At 47.0% G+C, this 23,151-nt stretch overlaps 2 protein-coding genes, 1 non-coding gene and 1 pseudogene across 11 annotated transcripts; 2 read left to right on the top strand and 2 right to left on the bottom strand.

The window, feature by feature from the left end:
* Positions 1 to 2,710: 2,710 nt before the first annotated feature.
* On the bottom strand, positions 2,711 to 4,633 carry LOC136355644 (uncharacterized). Its single transcript, XM_066308472.1, has 2 exons — positions 4,415 to 4,633; positions 2,711 to 3,517 (listed from the first exon to the last, which is right to left on the bottom strand). Exons 1-2 carry the CDS (start codon positions 4,631 to 4,633, stop codon positions 2,711 to 2,713), a joined length of 1,026 nt encoding a protein of 341 aa, XP_066164569.1.
* Positions 4,634 to 6,517: 1,884 nt separating this feature from the next.
* Positions 6,518 to 11,406, top strand: LOC107276264 (F-box/kelch-repeat protein At5g26960-like; annotated as a pseudogene).
* Positions 11,407 to 13,575: 2,169 nt separating this feature from the next.
* On the top strand, positions 13,576 to 16,876 carry LOC4333112 (PI-PLC X domain-containing protein At5g67130). Of its 9 annotated transcripts, none has more exons than XM_066309029.1 (11): positions 13,576 to 13,652; positions 13,749 to 13,862; positions 13,976 to 14,098; positions 14,815 to 14,952; positions 15,057 to 15,155; positions 15,243 to 15,546; positions 15,640 to 15,863; positions 15,991 to 16,077; positions 16,207 to 16,286; positions 16,375 to 16,448; positions 16,591 to 16,876. In XM_066309029.1, exons 2-9 carry the CDS (start codon positions 13,785 to 13,787, stop codon positions 16,234 to 16,236), a joined length of 1,083 nt encoding a protein of 360 aa, XP_066165126.1. In that variant the 5' UTR covers positions 13,576 to 13,652; positions 13,749 to 13,784; the 3' UTR covers positions 16,237 to 16,286; positions 16,375 to 16,448; positions 16,591 to 16,876. The 9 variants fall into 9 exon arrangements, with proteins under 9 accessions (XP_066165126.1, XP_015628558.1, XP_066165125.1 ...); XM_015773072.3 differs by having other exon boundaries at positions 16,375 to 16,484; XM_066309028.1 differs by having other exon boundaries at positions 16,375 to 16,876.
* Positions 16,877 to 19,470: 2,594 nt separating this feature from the next.
* TRNAD-GUC (transfer RNA aspartic acid (anticodon GUC)) lies at positions 19,471 to 19,542 on the bottom strand. Its single transcript has one exon. It is a non-coding gene; the product is annotated as a tRNA-Asp (tRNA).
* Positions 19,543 to 23,151: the final 3,609 nt, after the last annotated feature.

The following is a 23,151-nucleotide window of genomic DNA, read 5'->3' as shown; positions in this document are numbered from 1 at the left end:
CAATTGTCTCCCTTCCTCCAAAGACACACAGCGCTGCAGTATTCCTGATGGACTTTTCTTGTACAGTTCAGCTTCATGAATAATGTAAAGGCGACTGCGCCTGGAAATCCGCTCGGCTTCATCTTTATCTGGAGGGAGTTCTTGTTTGGTTAAAAATCTTATGAGAGGTTCTCTCTAGTCGGCTTCAATCATGCTTACATCTTGGGTGTCCGTAGCCTTGATTATTTCTTTCCTTGGTACAGTCGGCTCATAAATATGTTCAACGAATACGTCAGAAGGAGCCGTTTCTCGCTTTGAACCGAAATTAGCCAATCTGTCGGCTGCCTCATTGTTGTGTCGGAGAACATGGGCGAGTTCAAGTCCATCGAATTTGTCCTCCAACTTGCGTACTTCCTGTCGATAAGCGGTCATGTTATCATCAAGGCAGGACCACTTTTTCATGACTTGGTTAACAACCAACTGAGAATCTCCACGAACAATCAGTCGCCGGATGCCCAAAGAAATTGCGATTCGTAGTCTGTGAAGGAGCGCCTCGTATTCTGCCACATTGTGCGATGCGGAAAAATGTATCCACAGCACATAACTCAATCTTTCTCCAGTTGGGGAAATTAAAACAACTCCAGCTCCAGTGCCTGAAAGTCTCTTCGACCCGTCAAAGTGCATAGTCCAATACTCCATTTTTTCCTCGGGCGTGTCTTCTTGGCACTCGGTCCACTCGGCGACAAAGTCGGCTAAAGCTTGGGACTTGATCGCGGTTCGTGGCTTGAAGGATATGTCAAAGGACATCAGTTCTAAGGCCCACTTTGCGATTCGTCCGTTTGCCTCGCGGTTGTGAAGTATATCCCCGAGTGAAAACGATGTAACCACCGTGACCGAGTGACCTTGGAAGTAATGGGACAATTTCCTGACAGTGATCAAGACACCGTACAACAGCTTCTAAACTTGAGGATATCTTGTCTTGGAGTCAGCCAAAACTTCACTAACGAAGTAAATCGGTCGCTGGACTTTCTGAACATGGTCTTCTTCTTCTCGCTCGACAACCAGGACCGCACTCACGACCTGAGGGGTGGCCGAAACGTAAAGTAACAACGGCTCCTGTGGGTGTGGCGAGGCCAAAACTGGCGGAGTAGTGAGAAGTTTCTTGAAATCTTCGAAGGCTTTCTGTGCTTCGGGTCCCCATTGGAAATTGTCTGTTTTCTTTAACAGTTTAAAGAAGGGCACCCCCGCTCGCCGAGTCGTGAGACAAACCGGCTGAGCGCCGCCATGCAACCAGTCAGCTTCTGGACATCTTTCTGAGAGCTCGGCGGTTTCATGTTGAGGATGGCATTAACTTTCTTCGGGTTGGCTTGTATGCCTCTGTGAGACACCATAAATCCAAGCAGCTTCCCTGACGGTACTCCGAAGACGCATTTTTCAGGGTTTAATTTCATCCTGAAAGCACGGATGCTCGCGAAAGTTTCATCGAGATCCGTAATCAAATCATCCTTCTGCTTGGTCTTGACGACTACATAATCAACATAAGCTTCAACATTGCGGCCGATCTGAGTTGAAAAGCACCTCTGAATCATGCGTTGGTAGGTTGCTCCCGCGTTCTTCAATCCAAAGGGCATGGTGATGTAGCAGTAGGCCCCAAAAGGCGTGATTAATGAGGTCTTCAAGCAGTCAGATTCTTTTAGTCGGATTTGATGATATCCCGAGTAGCAATCCAAAAAACTGAGTAGCTCGCAGCCGGCCGTTGAGTCAACTACCTGGTCAATGCGAGGTAACCCAAAAGGATCTTTGGGACAAGACTTGTTGAGGTCGGTATAATCAACACACATGCACTATTGCCCCGTCTTTTTCCGAACCAGGACTGGGTTAGCCAGCCAGTCGGGATGAAGGACTTCTTTAATGAAGCCCGCCGCTAACAGCTTGGTTAATTCCTCCTTGATCGCATCCTTCCTGTCCTGTGCAAAACGGCGGAGTCATTGCTTGATGGGTTTGGCGTCTTCCTTAACATGTAAAGAGTGCTCAATCACCTCTCTAAGAATACCAGGCATATCGGATGGTTTCCGCGCAAAGATATCTTTATTATTTTGAAGAAAGGTGATGAGCGCGCTTTCCTATTTACAATCTAACTCGGCGCCTATTACAGCAGTCTTACTAGGATCGGAGGGATCTAAAGGAATCTTTTTGGTCTTGGCATCGCTTTCTCCGCTTTTGGGCATCTTGGTTGCGGGCACTTCTCCTTTGCTTGCCATGGTCGCAGCCAGTCGGATCTCTTCTCGGGCGAGTGTGATCTCGCGGGTCTGGGCTATCTCGCAACTTTTTTTATCGCATGTGACGGCTTGCTTGATGTCGCTCCGTAGGGATATGACTTCTCGAGGACCAGGCATCTTCATCATCATGTAGGTGTAGTGTGGAACGGCCATGAACTTGGCTAACGCCGGGCGTCCGAGTATGGCGTGATATGCTGTCTCAAAATCGGCAACTTCAAAGCAGATGTTCTCTGTGCGGAAGTTCTCCCGAGTTCCAAAAGTTACTGGAAGAGTGATCTGGCCGAGTGGCGTTGCTGATAGCCCTGGGATGACTCCGTGGAAGGGTGCATTACTCGGCTGTAATTCTGTGCGAGGAATCTGTATATTGTCCAGGGTTTTGGCGAAAAGGATGTTGAGTGCATTGCCACCATCGATGAGGGTTCTTCGGAGCTTGACGTTACGAACCACTGGGTCTAGTACCAGGGGTACCTCCCCGGGTGGACCACTCGGTCGGGATGATCCGAGCGGTCGAACTTAATTGCTATCTCTGACCACCGAAGGTATTGGGGTGTGTTGGGCTGAACTGCATTGATCTCCCATTCGGTTAGCTTCTGTTTTCTCTTAGATTCGTAAGCCAGGGGTCCGCCGAAGATGTGATTAAGCTCTTTACGGGAGTCCTGAAAACCAGTCGGGGCATCGTCTTCGTCATCTTTCTTCTTTGATGTGCCTTGATCTCCGTCTGAAGGCTTACGTGTGTTCTTGGCATATTGTTCCACAAATTGCTTGTAGACGAAGCAATCTTTGGCAACATGGTTGGAGTTGGGATGATGCGGACATTGGGAGTTCATTATCTTGTCGAAGGTGTTGACACGGGAACGCTGTCGGGAAGATGGAGTAGTTGTCGCCACAAGTTCTTCGGGCTTACGCTTGCGATCCTTGTGATTGTTACTTGCCCTCTCTCCTGCGGCCGGCGTGTCTTTCTTCGGTTTCCAAGTGGTGCCCGACTGCTTGGAGGCGATAATAGCATCTTCGGCTTTGGCATATTCGTTGGCTTTTTCAAACATCTGCTTAACCATCTTGGGAGGTTTGCGTCCGAACTTGCCGACTAGGTCCTCGTGGCGAATGCCTTTAGTAAAGGCAGCGATGATGACGTCGTCGGTGATGTCGGAGATCTTGTTGCGTTGCTCGGAGAAGCGTCGGATGTAATCTCGAAGGGATTCTTCAGACTTCTGAACGACGTTGTAAAGATCAAACTGTGTGCCGGGGCGTTCAAAGGTGCCCTGGAAGTTGGCGATGAAGTGATCACGAAGTTCCGCCCATGATCCGATCGTGCCACGGGGTAGTCCATGGAGCCAGGATCGGGCGGAATCCGCTAGGGCCACAGGTAGATAGTTTGCCATGGCCTTGCTGTCTCCTCCTGCTGTGCGGATTGCGAGTCCGTAGACGGTGAGCCAAGACTCCGGATTAGTGGTGCCGTCATACTTCTCGATTCCAGTCGGCTTGAAGCCGGCTGGCCAATCCACTTGACGTAGGTCATTAGTGAAGGCAGCTACTCCATCCACGTCGTCGTCATAGCGATCTGGTGAATGGCGGTGACCTCGTGCTGCACGGCGCTGGTTGATCGTGTCGCGAAGATCGACGGGACGCTGGCGAGGTGGAGAGCGAGGTCGTTCGACTCGGCGCTCCCTGTGACGTTCGGGAGGCGAGTGAATAGATCGTTCGTCGTGGCCCCTGCTCCTGCGACTGGATCCTACGCCGACGATGCTGAGGCTTGGCGGATGATAATCATGAGATCGGAGATGGGGAACCTGGCTACCAGTCGGCGTGCGAACGCTGCCGGAGTTAACTGGAACTGAAGCGGCGATCATGGTCTTGGTCTGGTTCAAGATGTTGACGACGTGATCGGCTTGATTGAGTGCGTCTTCTTTGAGGAGGGTGTCGAGAAGGGTGATTGCGGCGACAGCGTTCTGTTGGGGGGTGCGAAAGACCGCTGTCCCCTCAACGTCTTGTTGCCCGATAAGATCCCGCGCTCGTCGCCCTGCGTCCAAGGCTCGTTGTCGTTAGTCTACGGCCTCCTTTGCAGCCCGTTCGCGCTCTTGTTGCTCTCGCCATAGCCGTTCTTGTTCTTGCGCTTGGTGTTCCTCTTCCAGTCGGCGTCGCTCGGCTTCCTGCTGTACACGTTGTGCTTCTGCTTCTCGGGCTTGGCGTTGTTCTTCCGTCTCGTTGTTGGCCATGAAGACGCCGACGTAGAGAGGGGTGTAGTTGTCTTCAAAGCTCTCGTCGAAGTCATCGAGGTCGCGGTCGTCGTAGCAGTAGCCGAATTCGTCGTATTCCACGATCTCTGTTGGTCGTGAGTCGACGCCGGGGGAGCTGAGGTAGCCTTCGAGTTGGTCCATCGAAATCGTGCCAAGTGGCTGGAGTATGACGCCGACTTCCCTGAAGCTAGGCGAGATCGGTGTTGAGGTCGACTTCCGCCTAGGCCTACGGGGAGAAGACGCCCTTGTAGTGAAGACGGCAGCCAAATCGTCGGGGAGTTTCATCAGGATTGGCGAGTAAGCCCCATCATCTTGATCTGGTGAAGTTGAAGTAGATTGTATCTCGTCCGAGTGGTTTGAAACCGACTCGATCGAGATAAGCTTGGAGCAGATCTTGGCCGAGTTCGGAATACCGAACGGGGCTGAAACCTGGTTCTCTCCCGACTGGTTTGGATCCGATTCGAGGAGAGAAATCTTGCCAAAGTCGTTGGTGATGAAGTCGAGGCTGCCGAACTGAAACGCCTGCCCGGGGGGAAGACGAGGTCGTCGATGCCATAGAGGGAACCCATCGCACTAATCGGCGAAGTACTTGACGCGGCCCCTACCTAGCGCGCTAACTGTCGAAACAAGATTTCGGCAATAATAAAAGGGGGTGGCTATCAAGTTAGGAAAGTGGATGGGCTTGGAGACAAGGAATTTTATACAGGTTCAGGCCTTCTTATTTAAGAAGTTATACCCTACTTCTGTCCGGGGATGATTCCGCCGAGTGTATTATTGATTGTATGATTGGGAGAAAAAGAATCGTCCCGAGAGGAACCCGAACCCCTCCTTATATAGGGGAAGGGATCCGTATTACAAAATACAGTCCATATCCCTAACGGAATATGTGATATACAATCATAACCGACTAAGATCTCGGATATTTCCTTGACATACGAAATTAACCCGAGTCCTCATAAAGATATTCTATCTATATTTGATACCGTATATCCGACTAAATTATAACTGTCGTGTTGATATGGGGTATCCATAATCTCCACACTGGCCGAGGAGGGTCATTTTTTAGCTCTGGCCGACATGCATCGTGTGGTTGGTTCTTCGCATCAGCTCGATCGCCGGCTCGATCGTGTGCTGTTTGTTTATAAATGGGATCAGGCGATTTGGGTATAGTAGCATCTTCTGAACTTCTGATTACCTGTTGGCTTGCCCTCCCCTCATACTATAAGTATAAGTAGAGTATAGAGTACATATAGAAATACAATTAAGAAAAAATTAGAAATTTGAAAATAAAAAAATAAGGAATATTAGAAGTAGAGTATAGAGTCCATATAGGAATTTAAAACTAACTAAAATTCGAAATAAAAAAGAGCCTCCACGTTCGCTCTCATGATCTAGAAATTCTCATATTAATTGAAGAAAAAGAAAGAAGCAGAGTCCATATAGAAATACAATTTAGAAATAGCTGAAATTCGGAATTAAAATATAAGGAGCATTAGAAGAGGAGACTAGACTCCATATAGAAATACAATTTATAAATAGTTGAAATTCGAAATTAAAAATAAGGAATATTAGAAGTAGAGTCCATATAGAAATACAATTAAGAAAAAAAAAATAGAAATTTGAAATTAAAAAATAATGAATATTAGAAGTAGATTATAGAGTTTATAAACTACTTCTAATATATGTGGAGGTTATGATTATAAACTACTTTTTTAATATAATTTTATTATAATAAAATTATGTTGTCATTGTAATATATTTTAATAATATAATGAGAAAACATATATGGTATTATATGAGAGAAAATAGAAAGATGCTATTTTAAGTCTTAAAACTATTTTTAGATGAAATCAGATGACTGTAAAGTAAAGTACACTCTTATTCCTCCAGGCCAAAGCTGACCTAACCAATTCAAAACGCTCAAATTTTAAACCCAAACCTTCGAATTTCAAAGCAAAGCAACGGCTCCACCACCGTCGCCGTTGCTGCTACCCGCACAAGGTGGGGGCGCGAGCCCAGCCGCCCAACGACTTCCCTCCACTCCACTCCACCTCCCACGATTCCCCATGCCCAATCACAACCCACCGCAACAGCTGCTGCTCGCCTGAGCTGAGCTCCCAATCCGGCAATCCGCCATGCCCGCCGCCGAGAGCTGCCACTCCCGCAGCCTCTCGTGGCTCGTCAAGTCCTGCATCCCCGCCGACCCCGCCCGCCACATCGCCGTCCCCGTTCTTTGCCCCACCCCACAACCACCGCCTCCCTCGTCGCCGCCGGCACCCCCAATCTCCGCCCTCCCCGACGACCTCCTCCTCGAGTGCCTCGCCCGCGTCCCCCGCGCCTCCCTCCCTCCGCTCCCCGCCGTCTCCCGCCGCTTCGCCACGCTCCTCGCCTCCGACGCCTTCCTCCACCTCCGCCGCGCCCACGCCCACCTCCGCCCCTCCCTCCTCGCCCTCTCCGTCTCCGACAACGGCTGCACCGCGCAGGCGCTGCTCCGGTTCGACGCCTCCGTGCCCGTGCTCGAGGTCGCCGCGCTGCCGTTGCCCCCGACCCTGCTGCATTGCTGCGGCTCCGTGTTCGCGCACGCCCGCGCGGTCGTGCTGGGCCGCGATGTCTTCCTCATCGGCCGCGGGGCGACGCTTCGCGTCGACGCGCTCACCGGCGCGGCTCGCGCGTGCGCGCCGACGCTCTTCCCGCGGAAGAAGTTCGCCGCTGCTGCCGTGGGAGACCGGATCTACGTCGCCGGCGGGTCCGCGCGCACCTCGGCGGTCGAGGAGTACGACCCGGAAGTCGACGCGTGGCTTGTGGTCGGCGAGGCGCCGCGGCGGAGGTACGGGTGCGCCGGCGCGAGTGCGGGAGGCGTGTTCTACGTCGCCGGGGGGCGTCGCGGTGTCCGGCGAGGGCGCGCGGGCGCTCGAGGCGCACGTGTGCGCCGGGTCGGTGGACGCGCTGCACGTCGCGTCCGGCACCTGGGCGCGCCCCCGTGCGCTCCCCGGCGGCGGCTGCGTCGTGGGGGCGTGCGGCGTCGGTGACCACCTGTACGTGGTGGCGAGCCACGCGGTGGAGCTCTCCTTCTGGAGGTGGTCCGGCCAATAGAAAATATTTTGTTTGTGACTTGCGGCTAGCTATCAATATTCCTTACTTTTAATTCCGAATTTCGGCTATTTAAAATTATATTTATATATTTACTCTATTGTTATTTTTAATCCGAGTTTTTGATATTTCTAAATTATATTTCTACCTAGACTCTTCTTCAAATTTTTTTTCATTTTATATTCCTAATTTTAGATATATTAAATTTTATTTCTATTTCTAAATAGTTTTCTTTTTCTCTAGGTAGTTGAAGATAATTCTTTATTCTGAATTTCAGATATATTGAAATATATTTTCATTTGAACTCTATTTTTCTTTTTCTCTAATCAATATGAAAATTTGTAGAAAGTGGGAGCGAATATGGTGGCTTTTTTCTGTTACATTAAGATATAATCTCTACTATTATAAAAATTGAAGATGATTTTGCCGATACTTTGGTACGTTATCCGTGTATGAGTCGGATTCTAAGTTTGTTCGCTTTTAGAAATAGATATATGTATTTGAGTAGGTTTTTAAGTTCATTCTTTTTTGAAAATACTGATGGAGTCATATAAGAAATCTAATTTAAAAAAATTCGCATGCTAAGTTAAACGGTTGGACTCTTTACTGCAGCTCATGATTTATAAAATAAAATTAAAACATCTCCGAAAACTAATTTTAATTAGTTAATAATAAAATTATGTTGTTTATTTGGTTATTATAGGGAGCTCCCATGCACACATTAGCTAATTAACCTGCACAGTAAATAGTAAATATACTCATTCCCAATCCCCTTCCGGCCTTCCCTCTCACACTCACACGCCCTATAATAACCCCTCGCCAACTACCACGCCCACGCCACCACACACGCACACGAGCTGTGTCGATCTCTCCATAGAAAGAGGCGCAAGCTACCTTGCCCAGCCATGGAGAACCCCTACTACGCGAGCTTCCTCAAGAATCACCACCGCCGCTACTGCTTCTCCACCCCGTCGTCGCCGTCGCCGGCTGGCGCTTACTCCTCCTCCGCCTCCTCCTCCTTCCCGTTCTTTCCGACGGTGGGGGTGACGTCGACGATGGCCGCGACGCCCCCGACGACGACTGCCCCGCCGTCGCCTCCGCTCCGGGAGGCCTTGCCGCTACTGTCCCTCACGCCCGCCTCGCGCGGCGGCACGACGGCGGCGCAAGAGCGTGCGCGGCAGCGTGGGGAGGACTGCACCGACGACGACGACGGCGCGGAGGAGGAGGGGGCGGACGAGGAGGACGTGCCGGGCTCGACGCCCGGCGGCGGCGGCGGCGATAGACACCACCAGCTCCGCCGTCGCCGCGCGGGGCGGCTCTTCGCCGACCTCAACACCAAGGCGGCGGCGGGAGACCCGATGGACGTGGAGGGCTCCGGCTCCGGCTGCTGCCGCGCCGCCGACGCCGACGACGACGCGGACGTCACGGTCGCGCTCCACATCGGCCTGCCGAGCCCGACCGCCGCCGACGCCGTCGTGCGTCCGAAGGGGAAGAGAAAAGGGGGAGAGGAGAGAGAAGGGAGAGAGAGGGATGAGGAGGAAGGAAGGAGAAATGATGACATGTGTCAGTCCCATAATATATTTTCGTGTGTGAATGACATATGTGTTTCACGGATATTTTTTGAATTCTAATGCCGCGTAAGCGTCACATGGGATGAAGACCGAGTCAACATTGCCACGTTAGGACCACGTCAGCAAAACATTCCTCCAAAACCGTTGAGAGAGTCAAATTGCACTGGTTTCAATAGTTCGGGGAGTCGTTCTATCCGGTTTTCCGGTTGAGGGGTACGAATTAGATTCGGCCTACAATTAAGGGAGTCAAAAATTAAGGGAGTCAAAGTGGACTTTTTCCTTTTTAATTCCGAATTTTAACTATTTCTAAATTGCATTTCTATATGGACTCTAGTCTCGTCTTCTAATATTCCTTATTTTTTAATTTCGAATTTTAACTAAATTGTATTTCTATATGGACTCTAGTCTCCTCTTCTAATATTCCTTATTTTTTAATTCCAAATTTCAGCTATTTCTAAATTGTATTTCTATATGGACTCTGTCTTTTCTTTTTCACCGATTAATGTGAGAATTTCTAGGCTATGAGAACGAACATGGAGGATCCTTTTTATTCCGAATTTTAGTTAGTTTTAAATTCCTATATGGACTCTGTATTCTACTTCTAATATTTCTTTTTTTAATTCCGAATTTCTATTTTTTTTCTTAATTGTATTTCTATATGGATTCTATACTCTACTTCTAATATTCCTTATTTTTAATTCTGAATTTCAGTTATTTCCTAATTGTATTTCTATATGGACTATATACTCTACTTTTAATATTCCTTATTTTTAATTCCGAATTTAATTTGTTTCCTAATTATATTTCTATATGGATTCTAGTCTCCTCTTCTAATATTCCTTATTTTTTAATTCCGAATTTCAACTATTTCTAAATTGTATTTCTATATGGACTATATACTCTACTTTTAATATTCCTTATTTTTAATTCCGAATTTCAGTTATTTCCTAATTGTATTTTTATATGGACTCTAGTCTTCTCTTCTAATATTCCTTATTTTTTAATTCCGAATTTCAGCTATTTCCTAATTGTATTTCTATATGGACTCTAGTCTCCTCTTCTATCATTCCTTATTTTTTAATTCCGAATTTTAGCAATTTCTAAATTGTATTTCTATATGGACTCTGCCGTTTCTTTTTCTCCGATTAATGTGAGAATTTTTAAGCCATGAGAGCGAACGTGGATGTTCCTTTTTCTATTCCTTTAATAATATAATAGATAGATAGATAGATAGATTGGTTATGTAGTATTGAAAGTATTTTTTTTTGTTTTGTAGCATAAAAATTAAAGGTTCACTTTAATAGTATTTAAAGTTATCTAAGTTAATATTTTTAGCACTTCCATCAGCACAATCTCCGTCGGCCAGGACGCGTACAGCGCTATCGCCTTCTCCGTTGCGGCCGCACCCATCACCGTTACCGTCAATGTCCATGGGAGCGCGAGTGGTGGAGGGGGCGGCGTCGGGAACGACAGTGGCCTTCGCCATTGATGGGGACGATCTCTCAAGAAGGGGACGAAGTATTTGCCTATGCCTTGCTCTTGCGGCGTGGCCAAGATAGACGCCATTGCTATGACCATTGCCTAAAGAGACGGAGCTACTCGTGGAACGCATAAACTCCGACGGCGGCATCCAATCCTGTCCAGCCATGGAAACAGATCTGGCAGTGGGGAAGCAGTGCGGCCAAAGGGGATGGGAGCGCACTCAAAGAGGATGGCGGAAGGTCGGGCCGCGGCAGCGCGCGGTGGGGACGTCGGCGGGCCGCCGCTGCTGGACGAGGAGACGTGTCTCCTGGAGGTCTATATGGGTGTGGGCTGTCCATGCTATAGGCATCCCATCCTCCCCAATGGGTTAAATATTATGTTGAGGCTCTTCCAAAAGCTGTTCGCCATCGACAAATCGCTGCTTGCCACCATGGCAGGAGCTCGATGAAGGAAGGAATGGCAAGAGAAAGAAGAGAAGGGCATTTTGGTCTAAAAATGGTAGATAATGGCATAGATTTTATTCTCACAAAAGAGCAGTGGTGGTATGTTTATAAATACAAAAATTATAATGGTGTTTTTTAAAACCGATAAATTTATAATGGCATAGTTTCAATTAACCCTTTCTTCAATGGCACCAGGGTTTGGAACCACCTCAATGCCTTGCCATGATGGTGGGTTCGATTATGTTATCAAAATCAACATCTATATGTTCTTCTAGGTGTGGGTTTTTGTGACGGAAATTAGACTGAATGTATGCTGTTGGTTTGGATTTGATTTGATCTGTTCTAGAATGAACTCACGATTTAAATGGAAAAGGACATGTTTACCCAAATCAATGCTTTTTGCCCTGCTGCCCTGCCCAATTTGTTTTTACAAAATTCCAGCTGTGGCAGCTGTAGGGTTGCAAAATCTCAAGCTAGGCGATGGCGAACACGCCCGGGCGCCGAACCGGGCGTTGGGGGCAAGCATCAGCACAACACAAGGCAAGGTCGCTACCGGCGGCCAGAGAGATCGGGGACATCAGGCTGCTCGAGCTAGAGCTGGTTGCAGTCAAAGTTGAGGGCAAAGGAGAGAAAAGTGACGGGAATGCTAAAATTGTTAACGGAGGAAAACTTTAGGTGCTATTAAAGTGAACTAGTAACTTTCGATGTTATAAACCCAAATTGTAAATTTTTGATGCCATGAATCAATTTTACTTAACTATTATCACTTTTGCCTACCTGTAAACGTGGCAACCCAATGTGAAAATTGGTATGGAACCCATTAGTCAGTCTCTCCCCTCCCCTTCATCTCTCCCTCAGCCCGATTGGATGTCGCTGGTTAGCCTTCCCTCACCGGCATCACTGTCATCATCCCTCTCTTGCCCCATCTCTGGCCGCCACGGCCCACGCTACCGCCACCGCCACCGCCGCCCCATTCCCTCTCATCCTTCGGCTCTGTCGCTACAGCACCACCGCCACCTCCCATACTGGACCTTCCACGCCTCTCTCTCCGAGCTCCTCACTAGCATCCCCATCCTCGCTCACGCTCGTCAGCCCCACCACGGTCGTCGACATGGCCGTAGTCAGAACCCGAGTATGGCGCCGTGGTTAAGCGCTCGATTCACCAACTTGATTTCATCATTCTCTCATCACCCTCCCTGAGATCGTCCCCCTGCTCCTGCCATCATCGGGGCTGACCTTGGCCAGAATAAACTTCCTCTTCCTTCTCACCTCCATGGCAAGCAACAGGGCCTTCCCGTCCACGGGCATGGCATCGTCGATGGTGCGAAGGGAAGGAACACGCGTTCCCAATGGCGAGCGGCGGACTCCCTTACCCTTAGTGGCATCAGTGAGGTCAGTAGCAAGGAGGGCCTTTGCCTCTTCGTGGCCGCGACGTGAGGCATGGGGTTGCATTAGGCGGTCCAGAGGTGTGACGTACGGAAGGCAAGGTTGGTCGTATCTGCGCTAGTGCCAATGTTCGGAAGTTGATCATGGCGGCGATAGTTGATGGGGAGGAGATGACGAGAAGGAAGAGGGGGTGGCGCGGGGGAAATTAAACTATTTGCACTTTTGGGATGTCAATTAACGATTTTTTACTCACTGTCTATGACATGTGGGCCCTCATATATCTATGGCATGTGGGCCTAGTGGTAAATCGTTAAGCACCACTCGTAAGAGTGGCAAATAGTTAAAAGCCCCGGCACGGGGAGGGAGTGGTGCTTGGGGTTGTAGCGGTTAGGAAGGGGCTCTAGAGGTCGTAGCTCAAGCTCGCCGTGGCCGGACGAACACGTCGGAGAAGAAGATGAATGAAAGGGAGACTTTGGGGAGGCTGACAGGTGAGTCTTGTGCTGTTTTTTCTGTTTGTAAACTTGAGTATACGTAGGTGGTAGAAAAATATAAAAATAAATCTACGCATGGGGTCACATTCCAGGCCAACCAAGAGTCGAACAAACGACCTGACGAAACCGAAGTCTTTGCCGACCAAACAAACTCTTGTAAGCAACGCCCAACCGCTCGCTTTCAATCCCGTCCAAAATCGCTCCCAAAATTAAGAACAATTCTACAAATCATTATCGTCTTCCTCGATGGCGCGCAAAGACCTTTTCGTGTTCTTGGAAAAAAAAAACGACACTACTATTTGTTCCTTTCACACACCAATCAGCCGTGTAATTCAGGGCAACAACAACTTAACGTGCAGCTACGTGTTAATCTTCTTCTTCTTCTTCTTTTTTTTTTCTTCTGATTTTGCTCCCTCGTGCTTGGAAATTGCATGAGCTTACGCGACGATGGACATCTGAGGGGACCGTCAATGAGTAAATGCATAATCATATCTGATTATATAGTTGCCAAATCTACACTATATCTTGTCATGAGGAGGCGTTTTATATTTATATATACAAGTAAAGTTGGTAGGCGTTTCGTATGAGTTATAAAGCTGGTGTTTGTGTGTGACAAACCTACGGAACTCTGCAACTGCAAGAGCAAACCACCTCCAACCCCCGTTCGTCTTCGTCTTCCCCAGAAATCTCCCTGCAGGTAATGATTGATTGATTAGTAGTAGGAATCTAGGAATCCTGCACCAGATTATCCATTTTTTTCTCACTCTATCTATATCTCTATATCTCTACAAAGGTAGTAGTAGGTAGGTAGGTTGGCAGAGGCAAGAAGATGGGGGGCGCCTTTACAGCGGCGCCCGCACTCGCTCTGGTCTTGCTCGTCGCCCTCTCGGTGGCGGCCACCGCGAATGTAAGCCGCCGGCCACCAAGAACCGATCGAATCAGTCGTAATCTTGCTCGCGACTGCGAGTTCTCATGGAGTCTCATGGTGGTGGTGGTTTCTTCTCTTCTTTTTTTTTTCAGGTGGGGGATTCATGCTCGACGGCGGTGGACTGCGGCGGCGGGCAGTGGTGCTTCGACTGCCAGCCAGAGTTCGCCGGCTCCAGCTGCGTCCGCTCCGCCGCCACCAATCCCTTCCAACTCACTGTGAGAGACCACGCTTCAGCTTGCTTGTTTCTTTTCTTCTCTTTTTTTTTTCCTTGTTACGTCAAGAAACGGATGAGGTGTTGTAGCTAGCGAGGCATCAGGCATATGCATCTGGTTTGGGAATTTTTTTTTCGGTTTTGGGTGTCTCCTGCTTGTGGTTTCATCGCCTGCTAGATCGATCTACTACTACTCTGAAGACGAACAGATTGGGAGGTTGTTTCACTGACCGGCAAAAATTCGGTTGGCCTTCTGTCAGTGTCAGGGTGTTCGTCGTCCTGAGAAAAACGATGATTGATACGGTTAGGTATCAACATTATTCCGTTCGTGAGATGCTTTTGCGAGCATATTCGTCAGATGCTTTTCATCACAGGATGAATTGTTCTAATCTGGCAAGAAATGTTCAACAGATAAAAAGGCAGTGTGGAACTAGTATGGATTAATTTATTTCCCGAATCCTCAGCCTAGTTAATGGCTTAATTCAATTGTCCATTAGATTGGATTAGTATTTTATTAAAATGCAGCTTCCGTGTAATAGGTTGGGTTAGTGGTTTATTGAAATGCAGCTTCCGTGTAATAGGTTGGGTTAGTGGTTTATTGAAATGCAGCTTCCGTGTAAGGCCGATTTGTGTTCTGTAGTCATGGACATCATGTCTGAACTTTAAACAGCTTCTGTTTGCTGCATCCTGACTGGAGTTTGCTTTTGATTTGTTCTTCAGAACAACTCGTTGCCATTCAACAAGTATGCGTATCTCACGACACACAATTCATTTGCGATCGTTGGGGAGCCATCGCACACTGGAGTTCCACGCATCACCTTTGACAACCAGGAGGATACAGTCACTGATCAATTAAATGTAATATCTGCCAGTCTCATTGTCTGTTCCCTCCAATGTTTCTGCATGTCTGACTATGCATTAGCCACCAACGGTACTCACAGAAATACCATATTGTTTTACAGAACGGTGTCCGCGCGCTGATGCTTGATACATATGACTTCAAAGGAGATGTATGGTTGTGCCATTCAAATGGAGGGAAATGCAATGATTTCACTGCATTCGTGAGTGAACTGGATGTAGCCATCTCACTTGTCATGACGGACAGAGTTTCAGAGCCAAATGTTTTATCATTCTGTTGGTAATTGCAGGAACCTGCATTGGACACATTCAAGGAAATCGAAGCCTTCCTTGGAGCCAATCCATCTGAAATCGTCACGTTGATCCTGGAAGACTACGTGCATGCACCGAATGGCCTGACAAACGTGTTCAAGGCCTCTGGTCTGATGAAGTACTGGTTTCCCGTGTCGAAAATGCCACAGAAAGGTAAGGATTGGCCTCTTGTCAGTGACATGGTTGCGAGCAACCAGCGCCTCCTTGTGTTCACCTCCATCAGGTCAAAGCAGGCTACTGAAGGAATCGCATACCAGTGGAACTACATGGTCGAGAACAACTGTGAGACATCACATCCTCTACTCTCTATATTTTTTTTTTGCCGTTCAACATTCCTGTTGCATGCAAGGGATTCACAAATTCTGTTGATCACAGACGGAGATGATGGTATGGATGCTGGCAAATGCTCAAATCGTGCAGAATCTGCACCTCTGAATGACAAAACCAAGTCGTTAGTCCTGGTGAACTACTTCCCATCGGTCCCGGTGAAGGTAACCGCATGCCTGCAGCACTCCAAGAGCCTTACTGACATGGTGAACACATGCTACGGTGCAGCTGGGAATCGATGGGCTAATTTACTCGCAGTTGATTACTATAAGGTAATTCAGCTTGGTGATAATGTACAAAGAAGCAGAGTTCAATTATTGTTGGTTTTGCTACAGTACAAGGTCATGCTGTTGCCATAGACTAAGTGATTTCTGTGTGCTTCAAACTGAAATAATACAGAGAAGTGATGGAGGGGGCGCATTCCAAGCGACTGATTTGCTCAATGGCAGACTCCTGTGTGGATGCCAGGATGTCAGGGCTTGCTCGGTGAGACGAGAGACAGGACACACTTGCTTCTTACCTCCTTGTGCATCTGTGGATCTGGATATGATGTTATGTGAATCATAAGTCATGACAAGAGTTTATATCTGTTTACCTCTATCCCCTCATTTGCAGCGAGGATCTGGTGTAATATGTTCTTCATGAACCCTGGGGAAGTAGGATTTGATTGGAGTGGCACATCCACATAGAAAAAGGTCAGACCATGAAAAGCCATTTTATGGTTGTTGAGATTCATTTTATTGTTTTTGATTGACTGACTTGGCCTTTAACAAATTTCTGCAGTGTTTATGATGTGATGATTCAGAGATTTAGCCTCAAGACAACATTGTAGGATGCAGATTACCATAAACTTGAAAGTGATGGATTGACCTCCTCTTGTGAATAGTGAATTCGTTCGTATAATAAATATTTATTTCAAGAGAATATATTGAAAAAAGAATATACTTGTGCATATTTTTTTAGTCATACACTATTTTTACAGACAAATTATACTTGTAGGTTGCAAATACTTTATAGTGGGAGTGGTGGTGTTATCTGAAAGAAGAATAATTCGATTTTTGGGCCACATCGCCACGACAATAATATGTCATGTAAAAACACTTTTAAGTTCCAACCAAGGTTGAAAAATGAACTGGTGGTTCAAGGTTTAATATTAACAGGTTTCGATGTTTAGCACATTCTATATTGTAATGAAATTGTTGTAACTTTTTAAAAGATAGCTCTTAGTTGTAATGGACTTTTTCATTTTTAAACAATATCAATATGAACATCTGCAAATATCACATTTTTTTCTTGTCTCCCATGAACTTATGGGCAACTGGTATATTTATCCATCATCATCCAGTAAATCCCTCAAAACCGGATATACAATTAGAGCGAGTACAATAGAAGTCAGCTGTACCTAGGTACATGTGGAGGAGAGAAGAGAAAAGAGAGAAGGAAAACGGGCTACAGATTTATAGCCAGCTGCAGTACGGACTCTAATACGCTGTGTGTGTATGAGAGATGTGAACATATATTAATAGTGTAGTATATGCTTAGAGTAAGTATAATAGGAGGCTGTAAGTCGGCTAAATACTAAAGTGGAGGAGAGAAGAGAGGAGAGAGAGGAAAAACGAGCTGTAAACTTACAGCCGGCTTGGACGCAAGAACCAAGAAATTCTGTGAGAGAAACAAGTGGGCCCTGTATTAATTGTAAATATCTAACTATTATATGTGTGGGATAAGAGAAAGCTGCAAAGAATCTTATACCCAACAAGTCGGCTGTATTATTAGCCTTGCTCTTATAGGTAACTATTGCATGAATGGGCTATTAGATTGGCTATAGATGATTTGGAGCTAGTATTTGGCTATACTATTAAACTTGCTCTTAATGATGAGATACTAGTATAATGTTTCCAATTCCTTAGTCAGATAGCTTCATATTCCTCTGATCTGGTTATTCCCTTTGCGAGGAATTAACAGGTAGTACTGTTTTTCATGAATGCGCATAAATATTGCACGTTGATATTGTAAAACCAAGGAGTTGTGATTTTGTGATGAAAATATTGGTGGTTTGCTAATGTTATTTTGGAGATTTTATAAGACGGTTGATTTTGTGAATTGTGCAGTTTCGGTTGACCCTGGCGGTCAGACCGGTCGTGTGCCGCTGGTCAGACCACAGGTGTTGCGGCGATCAGACCGGCCGACCCGACGGTCTGACCGGCAGGATCCTGTTTGTTTTCGGTTTCGGGTTGTCTTGTTGAATTTGGATGTTTCCTTCGGGATTTGGCTTCTAGATGGTTTCTATGTGTATGGATATTGTTTGTTATACTAATGTGAGTCAAGTTGGGACGAACTTGTGCTCGGAATATGGTTTCTTGGTTGTTGCATATGTAGGTGTTGCTTGAGGCCTCGGGAGAATGTTGTCGGTGATAGATCGGAGTCGACTTGGGAGAATTTGATGTCCAGAGATCAAGAGATCATGAATGATACTAAAGGCTAGAGGACAATGCACATGGTGATGATGAAATTCATATGATATACAAGAGGGATCGTGTACGTATGGAAAGAGGAGTCGAATTTGAAAGGGAGTTCGAATTCGGTAAGATTGATTGAGATAGGGAAAAAGATGAGTTGGATACTTCTAAGAGAGGGTTTCCTACGTGGTTTAGGAGTCCTAAGTTGTGTAAGATTCGTGGGCTTTGCACAGCCTACCTCATGTATAAATAGAGGGAGGGTGAAGCCTCCCGGTATTAGTTTTAGAGAGATCCTAGAGTTGAGAGAAAGTTAGGGTTTCGAGTTTAGTTCGAGATTTTGGTGAGGAGTACTGTTGGTGCACTTTGCAAACACTAGTTGATGCAATAAAGTCGAAAAGTTTCAATCTACATCTTCGAGTTTATCATCTACCGGTGTTTCTGGGTCCCGACGGTCTAACCGCAGGTGTGCGTGTGGTCTGACCGGTGGGATAGCGGCGGTCTGACCACAGCTGTCCGGCTTCGGTGGTCTGACCGACGGTAGGAGGGCGGTTTGACCGGCAGCGACAGGGTTTCGACATCAACTCCGTTCGAGGTTAATCTTTAATTCTGCAAAAGATTATTAGGGTTTTGGTTTTCCCTACCATTCATCCCCCTCTGATAGGTTTATGTGGTCTTGTGCGATCCTACATATATATTAGAAGAAAACGGAATTTCAGTTACACAACGCAATGGCTGGGCCACTGCCAGGGGAAAAAAGAAACGTTAGTGGGATAAAAAAGGCTCTAAAGAGGGAAGAGGCCAAAAAAGAGTGCTACTATCCTTCTAACAAGACCCCTAGGTGAGCGGCTCAGGCGCTTGACCACAACCGACCTTCAAGTTTGATCGACTCGAAGACTACAGGGATAGGCAAGAGATAAGAATAAAAAACTCTTGAGTTCCGCTCTTTCCAAAGTTGCCGGGATACTAGCAGTACCAAGAAGTCGAAGCCCTTGTGAAGAGGCTTCAGAAGAAAGGCTCTAGAAGATAGCCACTAATATTATCTAAAAAAAAGAAGATAGCCACTAATTCTGTAGCATGCAACCACGAGGAGGGGTAAAGGCCAGTCAACCGCTCAACAACATGACGTTGTGCCAGACATGATATGGTTCACCATCTCAACCTCTTAGGCACGGAAGGGGCCGGCTGAGTGGTTGTTGATACTCGATTCCACATCTCAATACAAGGTTGGCAATCCAGCAACGCTGCTGAAACGCTAGCTAAAGGAAAAGTTTACATTTGGCTGGCTGCAGCAGATCAGCATGCGCAAAAGAATGGAGATCAAGAAAGAAAGGCTGGTTCGCTCGTCCAACATGAGACAAGCCGCAGGTTGCTGTATGGGAAGTGAAAATCGTGGAAGCTGAAGAAAGAAAAAAACTGGAAACGCCGTTGCCGGGGATCGAACCCGGGTCACCCGCGTGACAGGCGGGAATACTCACCACTATACTACAACGACTTGCTTGCCTCAATTCTGTTTCAGGTTCTACACAATTCGGGAGCCATGTATGTACGACGAAACCCGTTTAATTTTCCCTTGGAGATCATCCGTCGAAACGCATCAGTCGTAGCAAACATGCTCAAATGACACATGGACATGTATGAACTAGCTTGGAATAGGGTATGGGCGTTGTAGAATGTATAGGCAGAACGCGTTCGTAATTACTAGTAGTTGGGTCCATCCGTTTGGCATCGGACGGAACGGAAGCGAGCGCTCGCTCGCGCAGCGTCCAAAGCCTGCTCGAGACGGCCCATTTACAAGCGAGAGGACGACCAAAGGAATAAGTTCATCTGAGGTCCCTTAACTTGTCGACGAATCCGATTTTCGTTCTTCAACCGAAAAACCAGATACAACGGGTCCCTCAACTGTCAAAACCTGTGCAGATAAGGTCTCCCGGCGGTTTTGGCTGACGTGGCGCCTACATGGCAAATTTGACTTGGTCTTCATCTGATGTGGCATTGACATGGCGCTTACGTGGCAATTCGATCCCAAAAAATAATAAACTTCGTGGGACCCACATGTTAGTTTCATAGATAAATTAATAAAAAATGGTAGGGCCCACATAGGCCCCACATGTCATTCTCAGCACCTCCCTCTCTTCAACTCTCTCCCCCCTCTTCTTCCTCATCACTCCCCTCTCCCATCCCCAAGGCGGTGCGTGGCGGTCGGGCGAGGAGGCGGCGCTCGGCGGCCGAGTGAGGAGGGGCAGCTCGCGGCGGCCGGGCGAGGAGGGAGGTGGAACAGCTGCTGCAACAGCCTCTGCAGTGCCACGTCCCCTCCTCCTCTGTCATCCCCGGTGGCCGACCATGACACCCCGGCCACCGAATCCCCTCCTCCTCCGCACGATGTTGCTTCTTCATAAGGAGCCGCACTAGGAGGTGGAGCAAGCCGCAGATGAAGAACACCACCGCGAGAATCACGATGATGAAGAGCACCGCGGGGCTACTCTTCCCCCTTCTAGCGCCGCCGCCGCCCCCACTCGTCGTAGCCTGCAGCTGCGGCAGCGGTCGCGCCAGCGACGGAGGAGCCACCCCGGCATATGGAAGAGCGTCCCTAACGACGAGGTCCCTACGAAGGCGGGGCGAGGCTGTAGTAGAGGCCCCCTCCACCTCCGCCATCGCTGTCGGGCACCACGGAGGATCCGGACGAAGCGAAGGCTACTTCAACCATGGCTCCTCCTCCTCCTACACACTCGGTCCGGGAGAGCACCTCCATCACCACCACCACCCACGCATCTCGTCTCATCTGATCTGATTCCCCCAACGATTCTGGTCTGTACAGCAACAAGAGACCGGCCGGGTGAGGAAGGACGCGGCGGGTGATGGAGTGGAGCTGTGGCGCTTGCAGGCGACCTCCTCCTCTGCCTCTTCCTCCTCCGGCCACCTCTGCCGCCCGCGGCCTGCCGCCGCTCCGCCGTGAGGATAAGGGAGAGCCGAGAGGAAGAGGAGGGAGAGCCGAGAGGGACTTGTGGGGCCCATGTGGGCCCCACCATGTTTATTTATTTTTTGTAGCTGACATGGGGGCCCACGTGGGCCCCACCAATTTTTTTATTAATTTATGTGTGAGACTGACATGTGGCTCCCACGAAGTTTATTATTTTTCGCCACGTCAATGCCATATCAGATGAAGACCAGTCAAATTAGCCACGTAGGCGCCACGTCAACCAATACCGCTGTCAAAACCCCCGAGGGACCTCATCTGTACTAGTTTTGACAGTTAAGGGACACGTTGTATCTGGTTTTTCGGTTGAAGGACGAAAATCAAATTCGTTAACAAATTAAGGAACCTCGTATGAACATATTCCGGCGAACAAACAGGCGTTGGTCGAGTCGCGAAACCCCAATCCTGAGGAAAGCCCCCCTCCTCCCATTCCCACACGGCTCGTTCCCGCTCTGGAGGCTGGAGCCCGACTGCACTTCTGCCTCGATGACGGCGGTTTCCACGTACGTCAAAGCACTGCCCAAGGGCCGTGTCGCAATTGGAGGTAGGGCGACTGCCTCTGCCTTCTGGAGGAGGTCGAGATTGAGAATTTGAGATTGCAAACTGATATATACTATTGTAAATTGATGTATATTGATATTCAATTTGATGATTGATTGAACGTGTCAATCAATTTGAGACTGATTTTTGTGAGAATGTAAATATTGTAATTGGATCAGTTTATTGAGCATGCTAGCGGGGGAATGATTTAAATCCACGTCACGGGCGGGAGCACATATCTGTCCAACATATGATTATCAACTAAATCCCTACACGAATGGGCATGCAGCCTAGTGGTTACAGTGACATGAGTAGTACCCTAATGCCTTGACCTCAAATTCACTGCCTAGTGGTTGCAGTGAATTTCAGATTGGGTTATTTGCGGGGTTAAGTTCCTAATTTAAATGGCCGCATATATCTTGGATGTAGAGGCTAGGTAAAAAATACCATTCTCTAAAAAAAAATCTAAATCCCTAAATCCCTACGATTACAACTTGCTCCTACACCCTCTATTCAAAAAAAAAAAATCTAAGATTGAATGACTAAATCTAGCTAGTGCAACAAACTTGGACATGTTCTTGTCTAGATTCATTCTACCCCATGATACAAAGTCTTAGTTAATTTGGATGTAGTTTATCTTTGTCTCTTTTTCTTGCTCTCTCCCCATGTATATTCTCTCCCCGTACATATCTTATTCTTTTATTAATATAGCACAGTTGGAGCCTCTCATGCCATTTAACCGTAAAAAAAATTCATTCTATCAGAATATGTCATATCCAATCATAGCTTTCTTTTTTTTTGGGACGGATGTAGTAAATCCAAATACAACTATCATCAAAAGTCACCCCTACTAGAATGTCACATCCAATCATAGCTTTCTCTTTTAAGAACGGATGGAGTAAGTCCAAAGACAACTATCATCAAAAGTCACCCCTACCACGAAGTGAGTGTACCTTAACTGGTTATGTTCCTTGTGGTGGAACCAACTCACTTAGGTTCAAATCCTAGATTTAACACGAGTGCTCGCATTTACTGCTAATTACACATGCGTTGCAATAGGTTCCTTGTTCCTTTTTCTATTTGTCTAATATATTATCATTATGCTAATTTTGTTGTCATTTCGTAGAAAATGAAAATTTTCATAATATTCTATTGTAATATTTTCCTTGCGTTGCAACATTTTGTTGTCATTTTGTTTTTCTAATTGTCTAATATATTATCATTATGCTAATTTTGTTGTCATTTCGTAAAGATGAAAATTTTCATAATATTCTATTATCATATTTTCCTTGCGTTGCAACATTTTGTTGTCATTCGTATAGATGAAAAATTTCATAATATTCTATTGTCATATTTTCCTTGCGTTGCAACGGGTTTCTTTTTCTAATTGTCTAATATATTATCAATATGCTAATTTTGTTGTTATTTCGTAAAGATGAAAAATTTCATAATATTCTATTGCCATATTTTCTTTTCAACGAGATATATGGCATGTGGAGGCTAAGAAACTAACAACTCACGGTTCATGGGTTGCGCATGGTAGTTGGGTCACAGTACCATCTTTTATATTAGTATAGATAACTTATG

Source organism: Oryza sativa, chromosome 3, assembly GCF_034140825.1.
Source record: "Oryza sativa Japonica Group chromosome 3, ASM3414082v1".
NCBI classification, from domain to species: Eukaryota; Viridiplantae; Streptophyta; class Magnoliopsida; order Poales; family Poaceae; genus Oryza; species Oryza sativa.
This window is presented reverse-complemented; position numbering and strand designations above follow the sequence as displayed.

What these genes read in the sequence shown, in the direction of transcription:
- LOC136355644 (XM_066308472.1), bottom strand. Translation starts at nt 4,633, where the DNA reads ATGGACCAACTCGAAGGCTACCTCAGCTCCCCCGGCGTCGACTCACGA. An exon ending in GAGAAGCAGAAGCACAACGT is followed by an intron (nt 3,518 to 4,414) that starts GTACAGCAGGAA and finishes GCCAACTTCCAG; the next exon opens with GGCACCTTTGAACGCCCCGG.
- LOC4333112 (XM_015773066.3), top strand. Translation starts at nt 13,785, where the DNA reads ATGGGGGGCGCCTTTACAGCGGCGCCCGCACTCGCTCTGGTCTTGCTC. An exon ending in CAGTCACTGATCAATTAAAT is followed by an intron (nt 14,953 to 15,056) that starts GTAATATCTGCC and finishes ATTGTTTTACAG; the next exon opens with AACGGTGTCCGCGCGCTGAT. An exon ending in GCAATGATTTCACTGCATTC is followed by an intron (nt 15,156 to 15,242) that starts GTGAGTGAACTG and finishes TGGTAATTGCAG; the next exon opens with GAACCTGCATTGGACACATT.